At 45.8% G+C, this 16,409-nt stretch overlaps 1 protein-coding gene across 1 annotated transcript; it reads right to left on the bottom strand.

The window, feature by feature from the left end:
• Window positions 1-6,166: 6,166 nt before the first annotated feature.
• On the bottom strand, window positions 6,167-7,452 carry LOC109766101 (uncharacterized). Its single transcript, XM_020324869.4, has one exon. The coding sequence runs from the start codon at window positions 7,380-7,382 to the stop codon at window positions 6,432-6,434; it is 951 nt and encodes a 316-aa protein (XP_020180458.3). The 5' UTR covers window positions 7,383-7,452; the 3' UTR covers window positions 6,167-6,431.
• Between the last annotated feature and the right edge of the window lie 8,957 nt (window positions 7,453-16,409).

Raw genomic sequence — 16,409 nt, 5'->3', positions numbered from 1 at the left:
CTCTTGCATGTACCGTGTATATCAGCAGGTTAGTACATAATATTCCCTCCGTCAATAAGTGTCACTCTGACTCTTTTTTTAAGGGAAATAAGTGTCACTAACTTAATACAAAGTTGTACTAGATTAGCGGCACTTATTTATAAAAAAAGATCCATGCACAATGGCACTCAAGACATATTTTTATAGAAGAAGCCCATCTGGGTGAGGCATCAGAAATTCGCTTCCGACGGGATTGAACCCTGGGCGCAGGATACGCCACTGTGTTTCCTTGCCACTAGGCTTATTGCTAGTTCTCTAGCGACACTTATTTTGAAACGAAGGAAGTATATGCAAAAGCTTTAATTTTTGATAGTGGTATTACTTATTTATGGAAATGTTAAAAATTAGATATCAGCTTTTTGACACTAAAAAACTGACAATCAGATTACCATGTGACAACAGATAAAATTGCAATGCTTGTGTATATGATTTGTCATGTTCTAAAGTGAAAACTGTCAGGTAGCATAAAAAATTGTCAGAAATTTTTTGTTTCGCCCGGTTGCTCCGAAAGAACCCCCAAACTCTCTTCTCTCCATCCTATGAAGACCACATTTGTCAGCACTGAATCAAACAAATTACCAGGGATTGGGGAAGAGATTCACAAGGAACAAACAGATCCTCTAGTAAGTTTCGAATTCACCTTACCCTTGTGAACAATTACCTTAGAGTAAGTACCACTAGGTCTGTATGAGTGTTACTAGCCCCATCCTAGTGTTGCTACATTGGTGAATTGGGAAAAAAAGATGTAACCTTTTTAGGATGTTTACCACCCCCATTGCAGTAAAAAAAATAGCAGCTCTCCGACCGCCCCCCCCCCCCCCCCCCCCCCCAAGTATCTTCCAAATTTACCCACCACACATAAACTCTTCCAAATTTGCCCGGGTGATGAATGCTATCAGTGGCGGGCACTTATGACCACCCGCCACTGGTTTATAAGGCAGCAGTGGCGGTCGGATCGTATGCCCGCCACAGTTAAATGTTTGTAACCACCAAAAGAACAAAATATCCAGAAGTTAGTTGTGGTGGGCACTAGTAAATGCCGGCCACACATATGTTAGGTCCAAAAATTTCAGCACAGAGATTTTGATGGTGTGTATGGTGTACACAAATTATAGAAAAAGTTTGAATTTAAAATGATTTTCAAAAATGTAGTTGTATGTGTATGGCGGCGATTTTCGTTCGAAACCTTGACACTTTGTGGGAGAGTGTCCGGTTTGTACATGATGTGTGTGTCAAGTTTTTGCCGTAACGATCTCATATTTTTTACACACCCTACATGTATCAAATGAAGATAGAATGCAAAGTTTCATCCTTTTCGAAGATCGTTTACCCGCTATTCTAACTCGAGAGGGTTGTCCTGCATGCCATTTTTAGTTGCCAGAAAGTCACTTAATGCCTAAAAAATGGGAAACCAATTCAAAAAGTCCTCAAATCTGAGCATAGGGAATTTGATGGTGTGTACTAATCATAGAAAAAAATGAATTTAAAATAATTAAAAAAATAGTGTGTAAGGCGGCGGTTTTCGTTCAAAACACCCTGACTTAAACTTTGTGGAAGAGTGTCCAGTTTGTACACGATGTGCGCGAAGTTTTTGCCGTAACGATCTCAATTTTTTTGCACAACCTACATGTGTCTAATGAAGACAGAATGCAAAGTTTCATCCCTTTCGCAGCTTGTTTACCTGCTATTTCCTACTCGAGAGGGTCGTCCAGCTAGTTTTAGTTGCAGGAAAGTCATTTAATGCCTCAAAAATGGAAAGGCAACTAAAAAAGTCCTCAAATTTGATAATAGGGATTTTGATGGTGTGTTCTAATCATAGAAAAAGTTAGAATTTAAAATGATTTAAAAAAATGTAGTTGTGTATGTTAGGCGGCGGTTTTTGTTCGAAACCCTAACACTTTATGGGAGAGTGTTCGGTTTGTACACGATGTGCATCAAGGTTTTGCCATAACAACCTCAATTTGTTTTACACACCCTACATGTGTCTAATGAAGATAGAATGCAAAGTTTCATCCCTTTCGGAGCTCGTTTACCTGCTATTTCTTACTCGATAGAGTTGTCCTGCCACTTTTAGTTGCCGAAAAGTCATTTAATGTCTCAAAAATGGAAAACTAACTAAAAAAGTCCTCAAATTTGACCATAGGATTTGGATGGTGTGTACTATTCTCTGAGAAAGTTTGAATTTAAAATGATTTTAAGAAATGAAGTTTGATTTAAATGAGGCAAAGCGTATAACACATGTAGGGTGTGTAAACCATATATCCAAACCGTAAACGAGCTCCGTGGGGGATGAAACTTTGCATTCGGTTTCATCTTCGTCAGGGTCTGGCTATATGGTTCGAGCGTTTTAACTGAGGCAAAGCATATGAGAAGGCTACAGAACTTGGGTTGGGTTGAAAAAATCAAATTGGGCTGAAAATATTCGGCCGGTAAAGGCATCAACCGGGCCAGGCCGAGATGGTCGAATTTTGGCCGAAAATAAAAACTCTGCCTGTGGCAGGTATGCAAAGCCTCCTACCACTCGAAAGTAGCAGTAGCGGGCCTTCTGTCTCGCCCGTCGCACCGCCAAACGTTATCCATACACGCGCGCGACCCTCCCCACCACTTCACTCACTCACTCACTCTCGCTCTTCCCATCTCTCTCTTCGCGCCATCGCCTCGTCCTCGCCGCCCACGTCGCCCTCACTATCCTCCTCACCGTCCGCAGCCGCCGTCGGCCCCGCCGTCCTCGTCGCCGCCCCCGTCCCTTATCGCCCGTCCTGACCGGTAAGCCATGACCGCCCCCGCCTCTCATTCCGCAATCACCCACACCCACGGCCACGGTTGCCACCCACACCCACGGCCGTGGTCGCCACCAACACCACCCACGGTCGTGGCCGCCACCCACACCCACGGTCGTGGCCCCCACCCACATTGGTAGGGGCTAGGTTTAATCTTGCAATGGTAGGGGGTTAGGGCTACAACAAAGTCAGTAGATCGTAGATTGTAACGTTGATTTGTATTGTGTTGTAATTAATTTAGTTTTCATATAGGTTCATGTTTAAGGTTCCATTTAGTTTTCGATTCGTATTGTGTTGTAGTAGATGTCTTCAATTCTTATATAGGTTCATGTTTACAGTATTCATAATAAGCGCTTATGTTTTGGCAAAACGTTGATTTATTTCCGTTTCGCCATATTTTTAGCACTCAATATGTCCATTTTAGAGCAGAGGTCATGCCAAAAATTTTCGGCCATTTTAAATTTATGTATCTGCATGTTCCAGGAATTGATTTGTGAGTCATATTGTGTTGTAGTACATTTCTTCAATTCTTTATAGGGATTCATAGCGAGTGCTAATATTTTGGCGAAACGTTGATTTGTCACCGTTTCGCCAAATTTCTAGCACTTAATATGTCCATTATTAAGCATAGGTCATGCCAAAAAATTTGTAGAACCTAATTTTGTAGACTTCATAAGCCTGCTTATATGTATCGTTGTACTAGCTTATCTAGTAGTGTTGGTAATCCGTGAACGTCCGCACCTCACCGTTAAGACATATTTTTTCCGCCGAGTTTATCTTTCATTTATGAACAGACAAAATGGATGAGGATGAGCTGAATGAGATCCCCGAGTGTCACAACTGTTCCGACAACAACTATTTTTTTTTAAATAATACATTTTTTTAATTAATTTTCATAAATATTACGCTGGATATTTTTTTTTCAAAATAATACACCGTCGGCCCGCTGCAGGCCGACTGGGCCTAGTCGGCCCACAGCAGGCCAATTGGATTCCAGTTGGCCTACAGCTGGCCGACTGGCCCCTGTCGGCCCACTGTGGGCTGATTGCGTCCTGTCGGCCCACTGTGGGCCGACTGAAGCTAATTGGCTCGCTATGGGCTAATTGTTTTTGCAAAAAAAGTAGGCATCAAAAATATATGTTTAAAAAATATTAATCATGTAATTAAAAAATGTTAAACATGTATAAAAAAATGTTCCTGATGTATAAAGAAAAAGTACAATATATATGCAAAAAAGTTGACATAAAAAATATGTTTTAAAAAGTGTTAAGCATGTATTTAAAAACTGTTAAATGTGTGTATAAAAAATGTTCCTTATTTATACAAAAAATATAGAATGTGTATGAAAAAAAGTTGACACCAAAAATATATGTTTGAAAAGTTGACATTTTTTCAAATACATGATTAAAAATTGTTAAATGTGTGTATAAAAAATGTTTCTTATCTATTCAAAAAATATAGAATGTGTATGAAAAAAAGTTGACACCAAAAAAATATGTTTGAAAAAAATGTTCCAGTTCCATACAAAAAGAGCAACCAATCATGCTTAGGTCCGTGATGCTCCCATACCGGATCCGGAGCTGGAACATTTTTTTATACACGTTTAACCTTTCATTCCAATACATGAAACATTTTTGTGTACTCATTGAATTTTTTCAAATACATGATTAACATTTTTTTCAAACATAATATTTTGGTGTCAACTTTTTTTCATACACATTCTATATTTTTTGTATAGATAAGGAACATTTTTTCAAATACATGATTAACATTTTTTTCTGAAACAGATTTTTTTGGTGTCAACTTTTTTTCATACACATTCTATATTTTTTGTATAGATAAGGAACATTTTTTATACACACATTTAACAATTTTTAAATATATGATTAACACTTTTTAAAACATATTTTTAGTGAACTTTTTTGCATATATATATTGTACATTTTTGTATACATCAGGAACATTTTTTATACAAGTTTAACATTTTTTAATTACATAATTAACATTTTTTAAACATATATTTTTTATGCCTACTTTTTTTGCAAAAACAATTAGCCCACAGCGAGCCAATTAGCTCCAGACCCAATCAGCCCACAGTGGGCCGACAGGGGCCAGTCGGCCAGCTGTAGGCCGACTGGAGTCCAATCGGCCTGCTGTGGGCCGACTAGGCCCAGTCGGCCTGCAGCGGGCCGACGGTGTATTATTTTTGAAAAAAATTTACCCAGCGTAATATTTATGAAAATTAATAAAAAAATGTATTATTTAAAAAAAATTTAGCCCGACAACTGGGGTATGTGCGACGATCCTCATCTAGAGAACGGTTGTTTCTTCCCCCTAACACTTAAAGAGGGCTACATATATCATACGGTAATTAGTTTTAATAATTGTTGCACATATTTCCTTCTTAATTAAGTATTTCTTAAGATTTCACTTTAATGTGTAATTTCTATTTTTTATATAATTCCACTAGATTATCCCCTGCTATGCAAGGCTTTATGTCCTAGAGAAGCTCTATTTCCCTGACATGAATGAGGTTCCTGAGAGGACTGCTTACCTTAAAGACGAAACATGGTTTCATTTTCCAAGCTACGATCTACAATCATGTGGGTGAAACATATTTTGCTGAGAAGCTCTGTTTCCCTGACATGGATGAGGTTCCTGAGAGGACTGCTTACCTTAAGACGAAACATGGTTTCGATTTCCAAGCTACGATCTACAATCATGTGGGTGAAACATATTTTGCTTGTGCAAATTGGTCCTGGAAAAAGTGGTCTGAACCGCTCGGCGGACCTATACAGGCCCGCGTTGTATGACACAACACATCCAGACCGTGCGATCCGGACGTATGCGGTCGGTTTTAGGGTTGACGTTGGGGATGCCCTAATGAAAGTAATTTTCATAGTCCCTAATAGTGATAGTATTTTCACTTGAGAAATGTGATTTATACCTCGATAGTACCGAGAAGTTTGATTCCATCTAGGAGGTTCTCTATTTCAAGTTTCAAAAAAAGGGGGGTTCTCTATTCCCTTAGCGGATTAAGCACTTGTATTTTACACGAATTTTGAGGGTCAAAATATAATTTTCAGTATTGCTAAGTCTAAGTCGACTGTGACTTCATTAATTCTCAGTTGATGCTATATTTGTGAGCATTGAGATCCGTGCAAAAAAAATCAGTTTTTTTCTCTCTTACATGTTATGTCATTTAATGAGACATTAAATCTCAGTCGATTGAGACCTAACCACACCCTATAATTTTGGGCAGTTAAAATATATAAAGATTTTTTACGTACAATATGTCATGTCCAAAAGGTCGTATATAGTTGTGCAAGAAAGTATATATTACATATAGTAGGAGCATGCATTCCGAAAAATAAACATATACTTCCTTCGTTCCTAAATATTTGTTTTTTTAGAGATTTCAACAAATGACTACATACGGAGTAAAATGAGTGAATCTACACTCTAAAATATGTCTATATACATACGTATGTGGTAGTCCATTTGAAATCTCTAAAAAGACAAATATTTAGGAACGGAGGGAATAGGAGGGAATAGTAATATACAAGCAAGTCAATTACATGCCACCACCAATCGTTGTGACAAGTAGAATGATCAAGCGTTTGCTTCTTCCGTTGATAACTTGGCGTATGCAGTATCCCCCAGCTGGCTGTCGATGTTCTCCCTGCGCTCGTAGTAGAACGCGGTCATGGCGCAGACGGCGAACAACTGCACGAGTGCCATCAGAACGGCGTACACAAAACCTAGGAGCAACCCAAGAGCCACGCTATTACCCGCGCAAGTCGTCGCGAGCGTGTGCACCGGCGAAAGGACGCTGGCCAGGGCACAGGTAACGGCGACGTACAGCACGACCTGCCACTTCTTCCCCTTCGCCAGCCTACACGCCCTGCATAACGCGGCTGCCCCTTGGCAGCCGGGCTCGGCCACCGCCACGACGACGCTGAAAGAGCAGACGAAGGAGAAGTAGACGAGGGAGATGGCCGCGGAGAGGACTAGCAGCGACGCCAGGATGAGCAACACGAAGTACTGCTTCGCCATGAGAACAACGAGAAGTGCCCCCATCAACGCCAGAAACACGATGTAGACGATCTCCAGGACGTAGACGAAGGCGAGCGTGAGCAGGGGGCCCTTCAGCTGCGCCTTAGCTTTTCCTAGGAGCTCGCTGAAGGTAGCACGCTGCTCGCCGGAGTACGTCAAGACGGTGGCGAAGAGGAGGATGATCCGGACGGCGGAGCTGACGACGATCGCGAAGAGGAGGTACACCGCGCCTACGAGCAGGAGCTCCTTGGTGTCATTCTGGATCTCCTGTACGAGCTTGGCGTACTCCAGGCTGCCGGGGTCGGTGCCGTTTAGCGCCTTGACGTCGAGCTGGATCTCGTCGGCGAGGGGCTGGAGGGCGAGGTCGCTGCCGAGGAGGAGCAGCGCGGTGGAGGCGATGATGATGGCGCCGACCGCTATGAAGAGCCTCCGGTTGCGGGTCGGGAGGAGGACGCCTTCCTTTAGGAAGTTGAAGAACGAAGGTGCCGTGCTTTGACTGGTTGCCATGGCTATGGGTTGAGTAGCTAGCTTCAAACGACCGCGATGATGCTGAGAGAAGAGAGGCGCAGATATATAGTGCTTTGGGCATAGCAAGGAGGGCCGGCAACTGGGTATGGGTAAGGCAGGGGTTTGGATAACGCGTGGCGACTCGCGACTAATAGTAATGAATGAACATAGTTTTATATGGGGAGACTTTGATAATTGGTGGTGTGACAGAGTCATAATAGCCACGAAGGTGGGTATCCTGACCGTTTAACGCGGTGTGACTATAAAAAATGGTGTATAAGAGCACTGTGATGAATAATGTTCTGCCGAATTTACGGTATGAGGTTTTACAAAAATGCTGGACACACGGACTAAATTGACGGAACTTTACGGATTAGCTTACTTGTCGAGCTTTCATTCGGCTAAATGACCTACTCCTAATTAACCAGACCCCTTTTTTAACTGGTGGGCTGAGCGCCTAGCCGCCTAGTCTACGAGCAGACCAAACCAGCATGCCTCACATCTACTCCCTTCGTTCTTAAATGTAAGTTTTTTTTTTATTTCAAATGAACAACCACATACGGATGTATATAAACATATTTTAGAGTATAGATTCACTCATTTTGCTATGTATGTAATCACTTGTTGAAATCTCTAAAAAGACCTATATTTAGGAACAAGGGAGTAGTAGTAGTGCATCATCTCAAATTGACAATAGCAGAAATTTTAAACGTACGAAAAAATTTCTTACGGGCTAATCCCCACTAAACTCAAAGTAAACCACCCGGTTTTAAGTAACACCACCCACCACCCACCCCACCCCTCCGCCCAAGACTTGGCTTGGTCTTGGCTCGCCATGTAATGACAATGACCGTGACATATTTGCGGAGGCCACCCAAGTTACCGTGGAAGATGAAAACAAGGCTAGATTTTGGGATTCTCCTTGGCTACAGGGCATTAGGCCGAGAGGCGTCTCCCCCAATTTCTTTGACCTCTCATGCAAGATGAACTGCACGGTTAGCATGCCTATGTTGGATAACTCATGGGTCCACCAAATTAACACTCACCGTGGCTTGTCAATAGAGCAAATCCACAAGTTTGTTGCCCTTAGGAAAAATCTTGCTCATATTCACCTCACCCAAGGAATCCTGGACACCATTACCTGGAAATTCATTGCCAATAGGGAGTACTCGATGACCTCGGCATACAAGGTGCAATTTGTTGGGCTCACCTCCACGGCCATGGTTCCCACAGTGTGGAGGGACCGGGCTCCCCCGCCCCAGGTACAATTTCTTTACCTGGCTTATCATCCAAGATAGAGTCTAGACGGCCGATAGGTAGCTTTGTCGCGAATTGCCAAACCACCGGCGGTGCCTCCTATGTAGGCAATTACAAGAGTCTGTGGTGCACCTCATTTGTCACTACAGATAAACGCTGCATATTTGGTCGGAGGTCACTACCTGGCTTGGGCTCCATCACATCATGGCTTCGGATAGGCGCATAGTGGCCTCGGTGAAGGACTGGCCGATCGATATGGCCAGCATGAGGGGCCAACATAGGAAGGACATCTCCTCCTCGACGATGTTTGTTAGGTGAGAAGTTTGGGAAGAAGGGGATATTAGTCTTACGCAACCTCGGTGCCCCGGCGATGGTGATTATATCGAAGATCAAGGATGAGGATAGACTCTGTCCCTTGGTAGGGGCTGCACACTGGAGTATTGTAAATGCCGTGAGAGTAATTGCTTTGTTTTCCTACTAGACGGGTTTTGTCTAAACGTTCTTCCTTAATCAATGAAAATGGCAAGTCTTTTGTCTTGTTAAAAAAGCAAACCCTCGGATAAGGGTTCTTCGAATAATCATCCAACAAAAAGAAAGCACCACCACCTTGATCCTTGGCACAACAGCCTTCCAGGGCTTGGCGGAGATCTGCTTGGGCTGCTTCTCGGCTGAGCTCTCCGCCTCTGCTCACTCGCGCTTCGAGTTGCGCGTCGTGCGACCCGAGGCAGTCGGCTGCGGATTGCCCCCGCCCAACCACTCGGGTCGAGTTGCGCCTTGGTGCGCGGTTCCTTGGGGCCGCCAGACGACGGCGAGGACTCGGCCTCCTCCCCTTCCTCGGTGCTCTCTTCCTCGTCACTCTCCTCCTCGTCCTTGTCGCTCTCCTCTGAGTACTAACGCTCCGTGTCACTCGTCACATCCTCCGGTGATCGGTCGACCACCGGCACTCCGGAGACCAGCCGTTGAAAGCTCCGAGGAAAGAAAGAAAGACATCACAGAGTCAAAATTCAGATGCACAGAAAGAAACCTACAAACAGTCTGACTGATCAAAGATGGGGTTACCTGAATCGGCGGGGTGTCCTTGTCATACGGGGGCACCCTCCTGGCCCTGCATGGGTTGTCTCGGGTAGAAGTGATGGCCCTGATCTTGCCACCCACGTCCTTCTCGACGAGCTCCTCCGGGTGCACCCGAGTGGGATCACTCGGCCCCTCGTACAACCACATGGGGTGCGCCCTGGTGCAGCAGTTGGATCCGCCGACTGAGGAATGTCTCCAGGAGGTCCATTCGGTTGACGCCGGCGTTCACAAACCCGACCATGGGGTTGGCCAGGATGCCCACGTTCACCTTATCCTCCTTCATCACTGTGATAGACATGGGGCCCTCACCCTCTCCGCCGAGTACGGAGGAAGGCCCGACTGGCTTTTGGCTCCGGGGACGTCCCTGCAGTAGAACCAAGTGCCTTGCCATCCCTTGACGGAGTCGGGAAAACTCATCTTGGGGAAGGCACTGCCACCCATGAGCTGGACCCCCAAGCCTCCGCATAGCTGGGTCACATGAGTCTTCTCACCAGCCGACGAGTCCTTCACGGTCATCGACCGGCACGTGAAAATGTGTTTGAACAAGCCCTAGTGCGGGTGGCAACCGATGAACTTCTCGTAGAGAGAGACGAAGGCAGACAGCTAGACGATGGCGTTCGGAGGAAGATGGTGGAGCTGCGCTCCAGAATAGTCCAAGAAAGCACGAAAGAAAGGGTGAGGAGGCATCGGAAAACCTCACTCAATGTGGGTGACCAAGAGGACGCGGTCGTCCTCCTACGGCGCTGGCTTGACCTAACCCACCCTCGGACGTCTCCACCCGTCCGTCGGGATGAGCCCCTCCACGGCAAGGTCCTCCAATCGCTTCACCGAGATGCACGAGGGGATCCAATACGGCGCAGCCGACCGGAGCGCCGGAGCTCAACGACGTGGCTTTCTCGGCCTTCTTCGCCTTGTCCAGCTTGGGGGTAGAGTCCTTCGCCATTCGACTCAAGCTGGCGCACACGCTGAATGTTGAGGCGGAGAGGACGGAGTGCGAAGTGTGTGGGGGAGAAAGGGGATCTGGATTTACCCTAACCCTCTGAATCTTTTATACCACGCGTGAAGATCTCGCCGCGAATCCTCGGCCACAGATCCCTGGATTGACGACACCCGCAGCGGCTGCGCGTGCAGGTTAACTACAACACGTGGCAGATTTTCGGGGAGAAAATCGAGGCATCATGCCCCACTTTCCCCACTAAGCCACGATGCTAGCTACCGCTTCCACAGGCGCTCACTCGATTTCAAATCCCGAAATTTCCGCACCAAAACAACCCGATTGTTTGCACACCGCTCCTCTCCTAAAGGACACCAGTTAGCCCGACTGACCACCTGTTGGGAATCGTAGCATAATTTTAAAATTTTCCTACGCTCACCAAGATCCATCTATGGAGTATACTAGCAACGAGGGGAAAGGAGTGCATCTACATACCCTTGTAGATCGCGAGCGGAAGCGTTCCAATGAACGTTGTTGACGGAGTCGTACTCGCCGTGATTCAAATCACCGATGACCGAGTGCCGAACGGACGGCACCTCCGCGTTCAACACACGTACGGTGCAGCGATGTCTCCTCCTTCTTGATCCAGCAAGGGGGAAGGAGAGGTTGATGGAGATCCAGCAGCACGACGGCGTGGTGGTGGATGTAGCGGGATGTCGGCAGGGCTTCGCCGAGCTTCTGCGAGAAAGAGAGGTGTAGCAGGGGAGGAGGGAGGCGCCCAAGGCTGTAATACTACTGCCCTCCCTCCCCCCCTTTATATAGGCCCCCTGGGAGGGGGGGGCGCCGGCCAGAACCCATCTGGATGGGGGGCGGCGGCCAGGGGGGTAACTTACCCCCCCAGTCAAGTGGGGCGCCCCCCACCCTAGGGTTTCCAACCCTAGGCGCAGGGGGGAGGCCCATGGGGGGCGCCCCAGCCCACTATGGGCTGGTTCCCTTCCCACTTAAGCCCATGGGGCCCTCCGGGACAGGTGGCCCCACCCGGTGGACCCCCGGGACCCTTCCGGTGGTCCCGGTACAATACCGATAACCCCCGAAACTTTCCGGGTGGCCGAAACTGGACTTCCTATATATAATTCTTCACCTCCGGACCATTCCGGAACTCCTCGTGACGTCCGGGATCTCATCCGGGACTCCGAACAACTTTCAGGTTTCCGCATACTCATATCTCTACAACCCTAGCGTCACCGAACCTTAAGTGTGTAGACCCTACGGGTTCGGGAGACATGCAGACATGACCGAGACGCCTCTCCGGTCAATACCAACAGCGGGATCTGGATACCCATGTTGGCTCCCACATGTTCCACGATGATCTCATCGGATGAACCACGATGTCGAGGATTCAATCAATCCCGTATACAATTCCCTTTGTCAATCGGTATGTTACTTGCCCGAGATTCGATCGTCGGTATCCCAATACCTTGTTCAATCTCGTTACCGGTAAGTCTCTTTACTCGTACCGCAATGCATGATCCCGTGACTAACGCCTTAGTCACATTGAGCTCATTATGATGATGCATTACCGAGTGGGCCCAGAGATACCTCTCCGTCACATGGAGTGACAAATCCCAGTCTCGATCCGTGCCAACCCAACAGACACTTTCAGAGATACCCGTAGTGTACCTTTATAGTCACCCAGTTACGTTGTGACGTTTGGTGCACCCAAAGCACTCCTACGGTATCCGGGAGTTGCACGATCTCATGGTCTAAGGAAAAGATACTTGACATTGGAAAAGCTCTAGCAAACGAAACTACACGATCTTTTATGCTATGCTTAGGATTGGGTCTTGTCCATCACATCATTCTCCTAATGATGTGATCCCGTTATCAATGACATCCAATGTCCATGGTCAGGAAACCATAACCATCTATTGATCAACGAGCTAGTCAACTAGAGGCTTACTAGGGACATGTTGTGGTCTATGTATTCACACATGTATTACGATTTCCGGATAACACAATTATAGCATGAACAATAGACAATTATCATGAACAAAGAAATATAATAATAACCATTTATTATTGCCTCTAGGGCATATTTCCAACAGTCTCCCACTTGCACTAGAGTCAATAATCTAGTTACATTGTGATGAATCGAACACCCATTGCGTCCTGGTGTTGATCATGTTTTGCCCTAGGGAGAGGTTTAGTCAACGGATCTGCTACATTCAGGTCCGTATGTACTTTACAAATATCTATGTCTCCATTTTGAACACTTTCACGAATGGAGTTGAAGCGTCGCTTGATATGCCTGGTCTTCCTGTGAAACCTGGGCTCCTTCGCAAGGGCAATAGCTCCAATGTTGTCACAGAAGAGTGTCATCGGGCCCGACGCATTGGGAATCACCCCTAGGTCGGTAATGAACTCCTTCATCCAGACTGCTTCCTGTGCTGCCTCCGAGGCCGCCATGTACTCCGCTTCACATGTAGATCCCGCCACGACGCTTTGCTTGCAACTGCACCAGCTTACTGCTCCTCCATTCAAAATATACACGTATCCGGTTTGTGACTTCGAGTCATCCAGATCTGTGTCGAAGCTAGCGTCGACGTAACCCTTTACGACGAGCTCTTCGTCACCTCCATAAACGAGAAACATATCCTTAGTCCTCTTCAGGTACTTCAGGATATTCTTGACCGCTGTCCAGTGTTCCATGCCGGGATTACTTTGGTACCTTCCTACCAAACTTACGGCAAGGTTTACATCAGGTCTGGTACACAGCATGGCATACATAATAGACCCTATGGCCGAGGCATAGGGGATGACACTCATATTTTCTCTATCTTCTGCCGTGGTCGGGCATTGAGACGTGCTCAATTGCACACCTTGCAATACAGGCAAGAACCCCTTCTTGGACTGATCCATATTGAACTTCTTCAATATCTTGTCAAGGTATGTACTATGTGAAAGACCAATGAGGCGTCTTGATCTATCTCTATAGATCTTGATGCCTAATATATAAGCAGCTTCTCCAAGGTCCTTCATTGAAAAACACTTATTCAAATAGGCCTTTATACTTTCCAAGAATTCTATATCATTTCCCATCAATAGTATGTCATCCACATATAATATGAGAAATGCTACAGAGCTCCCACTCACTTTCTTGTAAACACAGGCTTCTCCATAAGTCTGTGTAAACCCAAACGCTTTGATCATCTCATCAAAGCGAATGTTCCAACTCCGAGATGCTTGCACCAGCCCATAGATTGAGCGCTGGAGCTTGCATACTTTGTTAGCATTCTTAGGATCGACAAAACCTTCCGGCTGCATCATATACAACTCTTCCTTAAGGAAGCCGTTAAGGAATGCCGTTTTGACGTCCATCTGCCATATCTCATAATCATAGTATGCGGCAATTGCTAACATGATTCGGACGGACTTCAGCTTCGCTACGGGTGAGAAAGTCTCATCGTAGTCAACCCCTTGAACTTGTCGATAACCCTTAGTGACAAGTCGAGCCTTATAGATGGTCACATTACCATCCGCGTCTGTCTTCTTCTTAAAGATCCATTTGTTTTCTATGGCTCGCCGATCATCGGGCAAGTCAGTCAAAGTCCATACTTCGTTTTCATACATGGATCCTATCTCGGATTTCATGGCTTCTAGCCATTTGTCGGAATCCGGGCCCGCCATCGCTTCTTCATAGTTCGAAGGTTCACTGTTGTCTAACAACATGATTTCCAGGACAGGGTTGCCGTACCACTCTGGTGCGGAACGTGTCCTTGTGGACCTACGAAGTTCAGTAGTAACTTGATCCGAAGCTTCATGATCATCATCATTAACTTCCTCCCCAGTCGGTGTAGGCACCACAGGAACATCTTCCCGCGCTGCGCTACTTTCCGGTACGGAAGGGGTGACTATCACCTCATCAAGTTCCACTTTCCTCCCACTCAATTCTTTCGAGAGAAACTCCTTCTCCAGAAAGGACCCGTTCTTGGCAACGAAGATCTTGCCTTCGGATCTGAGGTAGAAGGTATACCCAATAGTTTCCTTAGGGTATCCTATGAAGATGCATTTCTCCGACTTGGGTTCGAGCTTTTCAGGTTGAAGTTTCTTGACATAAGCATCGCATCCCCAAACTTTTAGAAACGACAGCTTAGGTTTCTTCCCAAACCATAATTCATACGGTGTCGTCTCAACGGATTTTGACGGAGCCCTATTTAAAGTGAATGCGGCAGTCTCTAAAGCATAACCCCAAAATGAGAGCGGTAAATCGGTAAGAGACATCATAGATCGCACCATATCTAATAGAGTGCGATTACGACGTTCGGACACACCGTTTCGCTGAGGTGTTCCAGGCGGCGTGAGTTGTGAAACGATTCCACATTTCCTTAAGTGCGCACCAAATTCGTGACTTAAATATTCTCCACCACGATCTGATCGTAAGAATTTTATTCTCCTGTCACGTTGATTCTCAACCTCACTCTGAAATTCCTTGAACTTTTCAAAGGTTTCAGACTTGTGTTTCATTAGGTAGACATACCCATATCTACTTAAATCATCAGTGAGAGTGAGAACATAACGATATCCTCCGCGAGCCTCAACACTCATTGGACCGCACACATCGGTATGTATGATTTCCAATAAGTTGGTTGCTCGCTCCATCGTTCCGGAGAATGGAGTCTTGGTCATCTTACCCATGAGGCATGGTTCGCACGTGTCAAATGATTCGTAATCAAGAGACTCCAAAAGTCCATCTGCATGGAGCTTCTTCATGCGCTTGACACCAATGTGACCAAGGCGGCAGTGCCACAAGTATGTGGGACTATCGTTATCAACTTTACATCTTTTGGTATTCACACTATGAATATGTGTAACATCACGTTCGAGATTCATCAAAAATAAACCATTGACCAGCGGGGCATGACCATAAAACATATCTCTCATATAAATAGAACAACCATTATTCTCAGATTTAAATGAGTAGCCATCTCGAATTAAACGAGATCCAGATACAATGTTCATGCTCAAGCTGGCACTAAATAACAATTATTGAGGTTTAAAACTAATCCCGTAGGTAGATGCAGAGGTAGCGTGCCGACGGCGATCACATCGACCTTGGAACCATTCCCGACGCGCATCGTCACCTCGTCCTTTGCCAGTCTCCGTTTATTCCGCAGTTCCTGTTTTGAGTTACAAATATGAGCAACCGCACCGGTATCAAATACCCAGGAGCTACTACGAGTACTGGTAAGGCACACATCAATTACATGTATATCACATATACCTTTGGTGTTGCCGGCCTTCTTGTCCGCTAAGTATTTGGGGCAGTTCCGCTTCCAGTGACCACTTCCCTTGCAATAAAAGCACTCAGTTTCAGGCTTGTGTCCATTCTTCGACTTCTTCCCGGCAACTGGCTTACCGGGCGCGGCAACTCCCTTGCCGTCCTTCTTGAAGTTCTTCTTACCCTTGCCCTTCTTGAACTTAGTGGTTTTATTCACCATCAACACTTGATGTTCTTTTCTGATCTCCACCTCCGCTGATTTCAGCATTGAATATACCTCAGGAATGGTCTTTTCCATCCCTTGCATATTGAAGTTCATCACAAAGCTCTTGTAGCTTGGTGGAAGCGACTGAAGGATTCTGTCAATGACCGCGTCATCCGGGAGATTAACTCCTAGCTGAGACAAGCGGTTGTGCAACCCAGACATTCTGAGTATGTGCTCACTAACAGAACTATTCTCCTCCATTTTACAGCTGAAGAACTT

The sequence above is a fragment of the Aegilops tauschii genome, chromosome 6 (genome assembly GCF_002575655.3).
Source record: "Aegilops tauschii subsp. strangulata cultivar AL8/78 chromosome 6, Aet v6.0, whole genome shotgun sequence".
NCBI lineage: Eukaryota > Viridiplantae > Streptophyta > Magnoliopsida > Poales > Poaceae > Aegilops > Aegilops tauschii.
The sequence above is the reverse complement of the archived record's forward strand: the minus strand, read 5'-3'. Positions and strand labels throughout refer to the sequence as shown.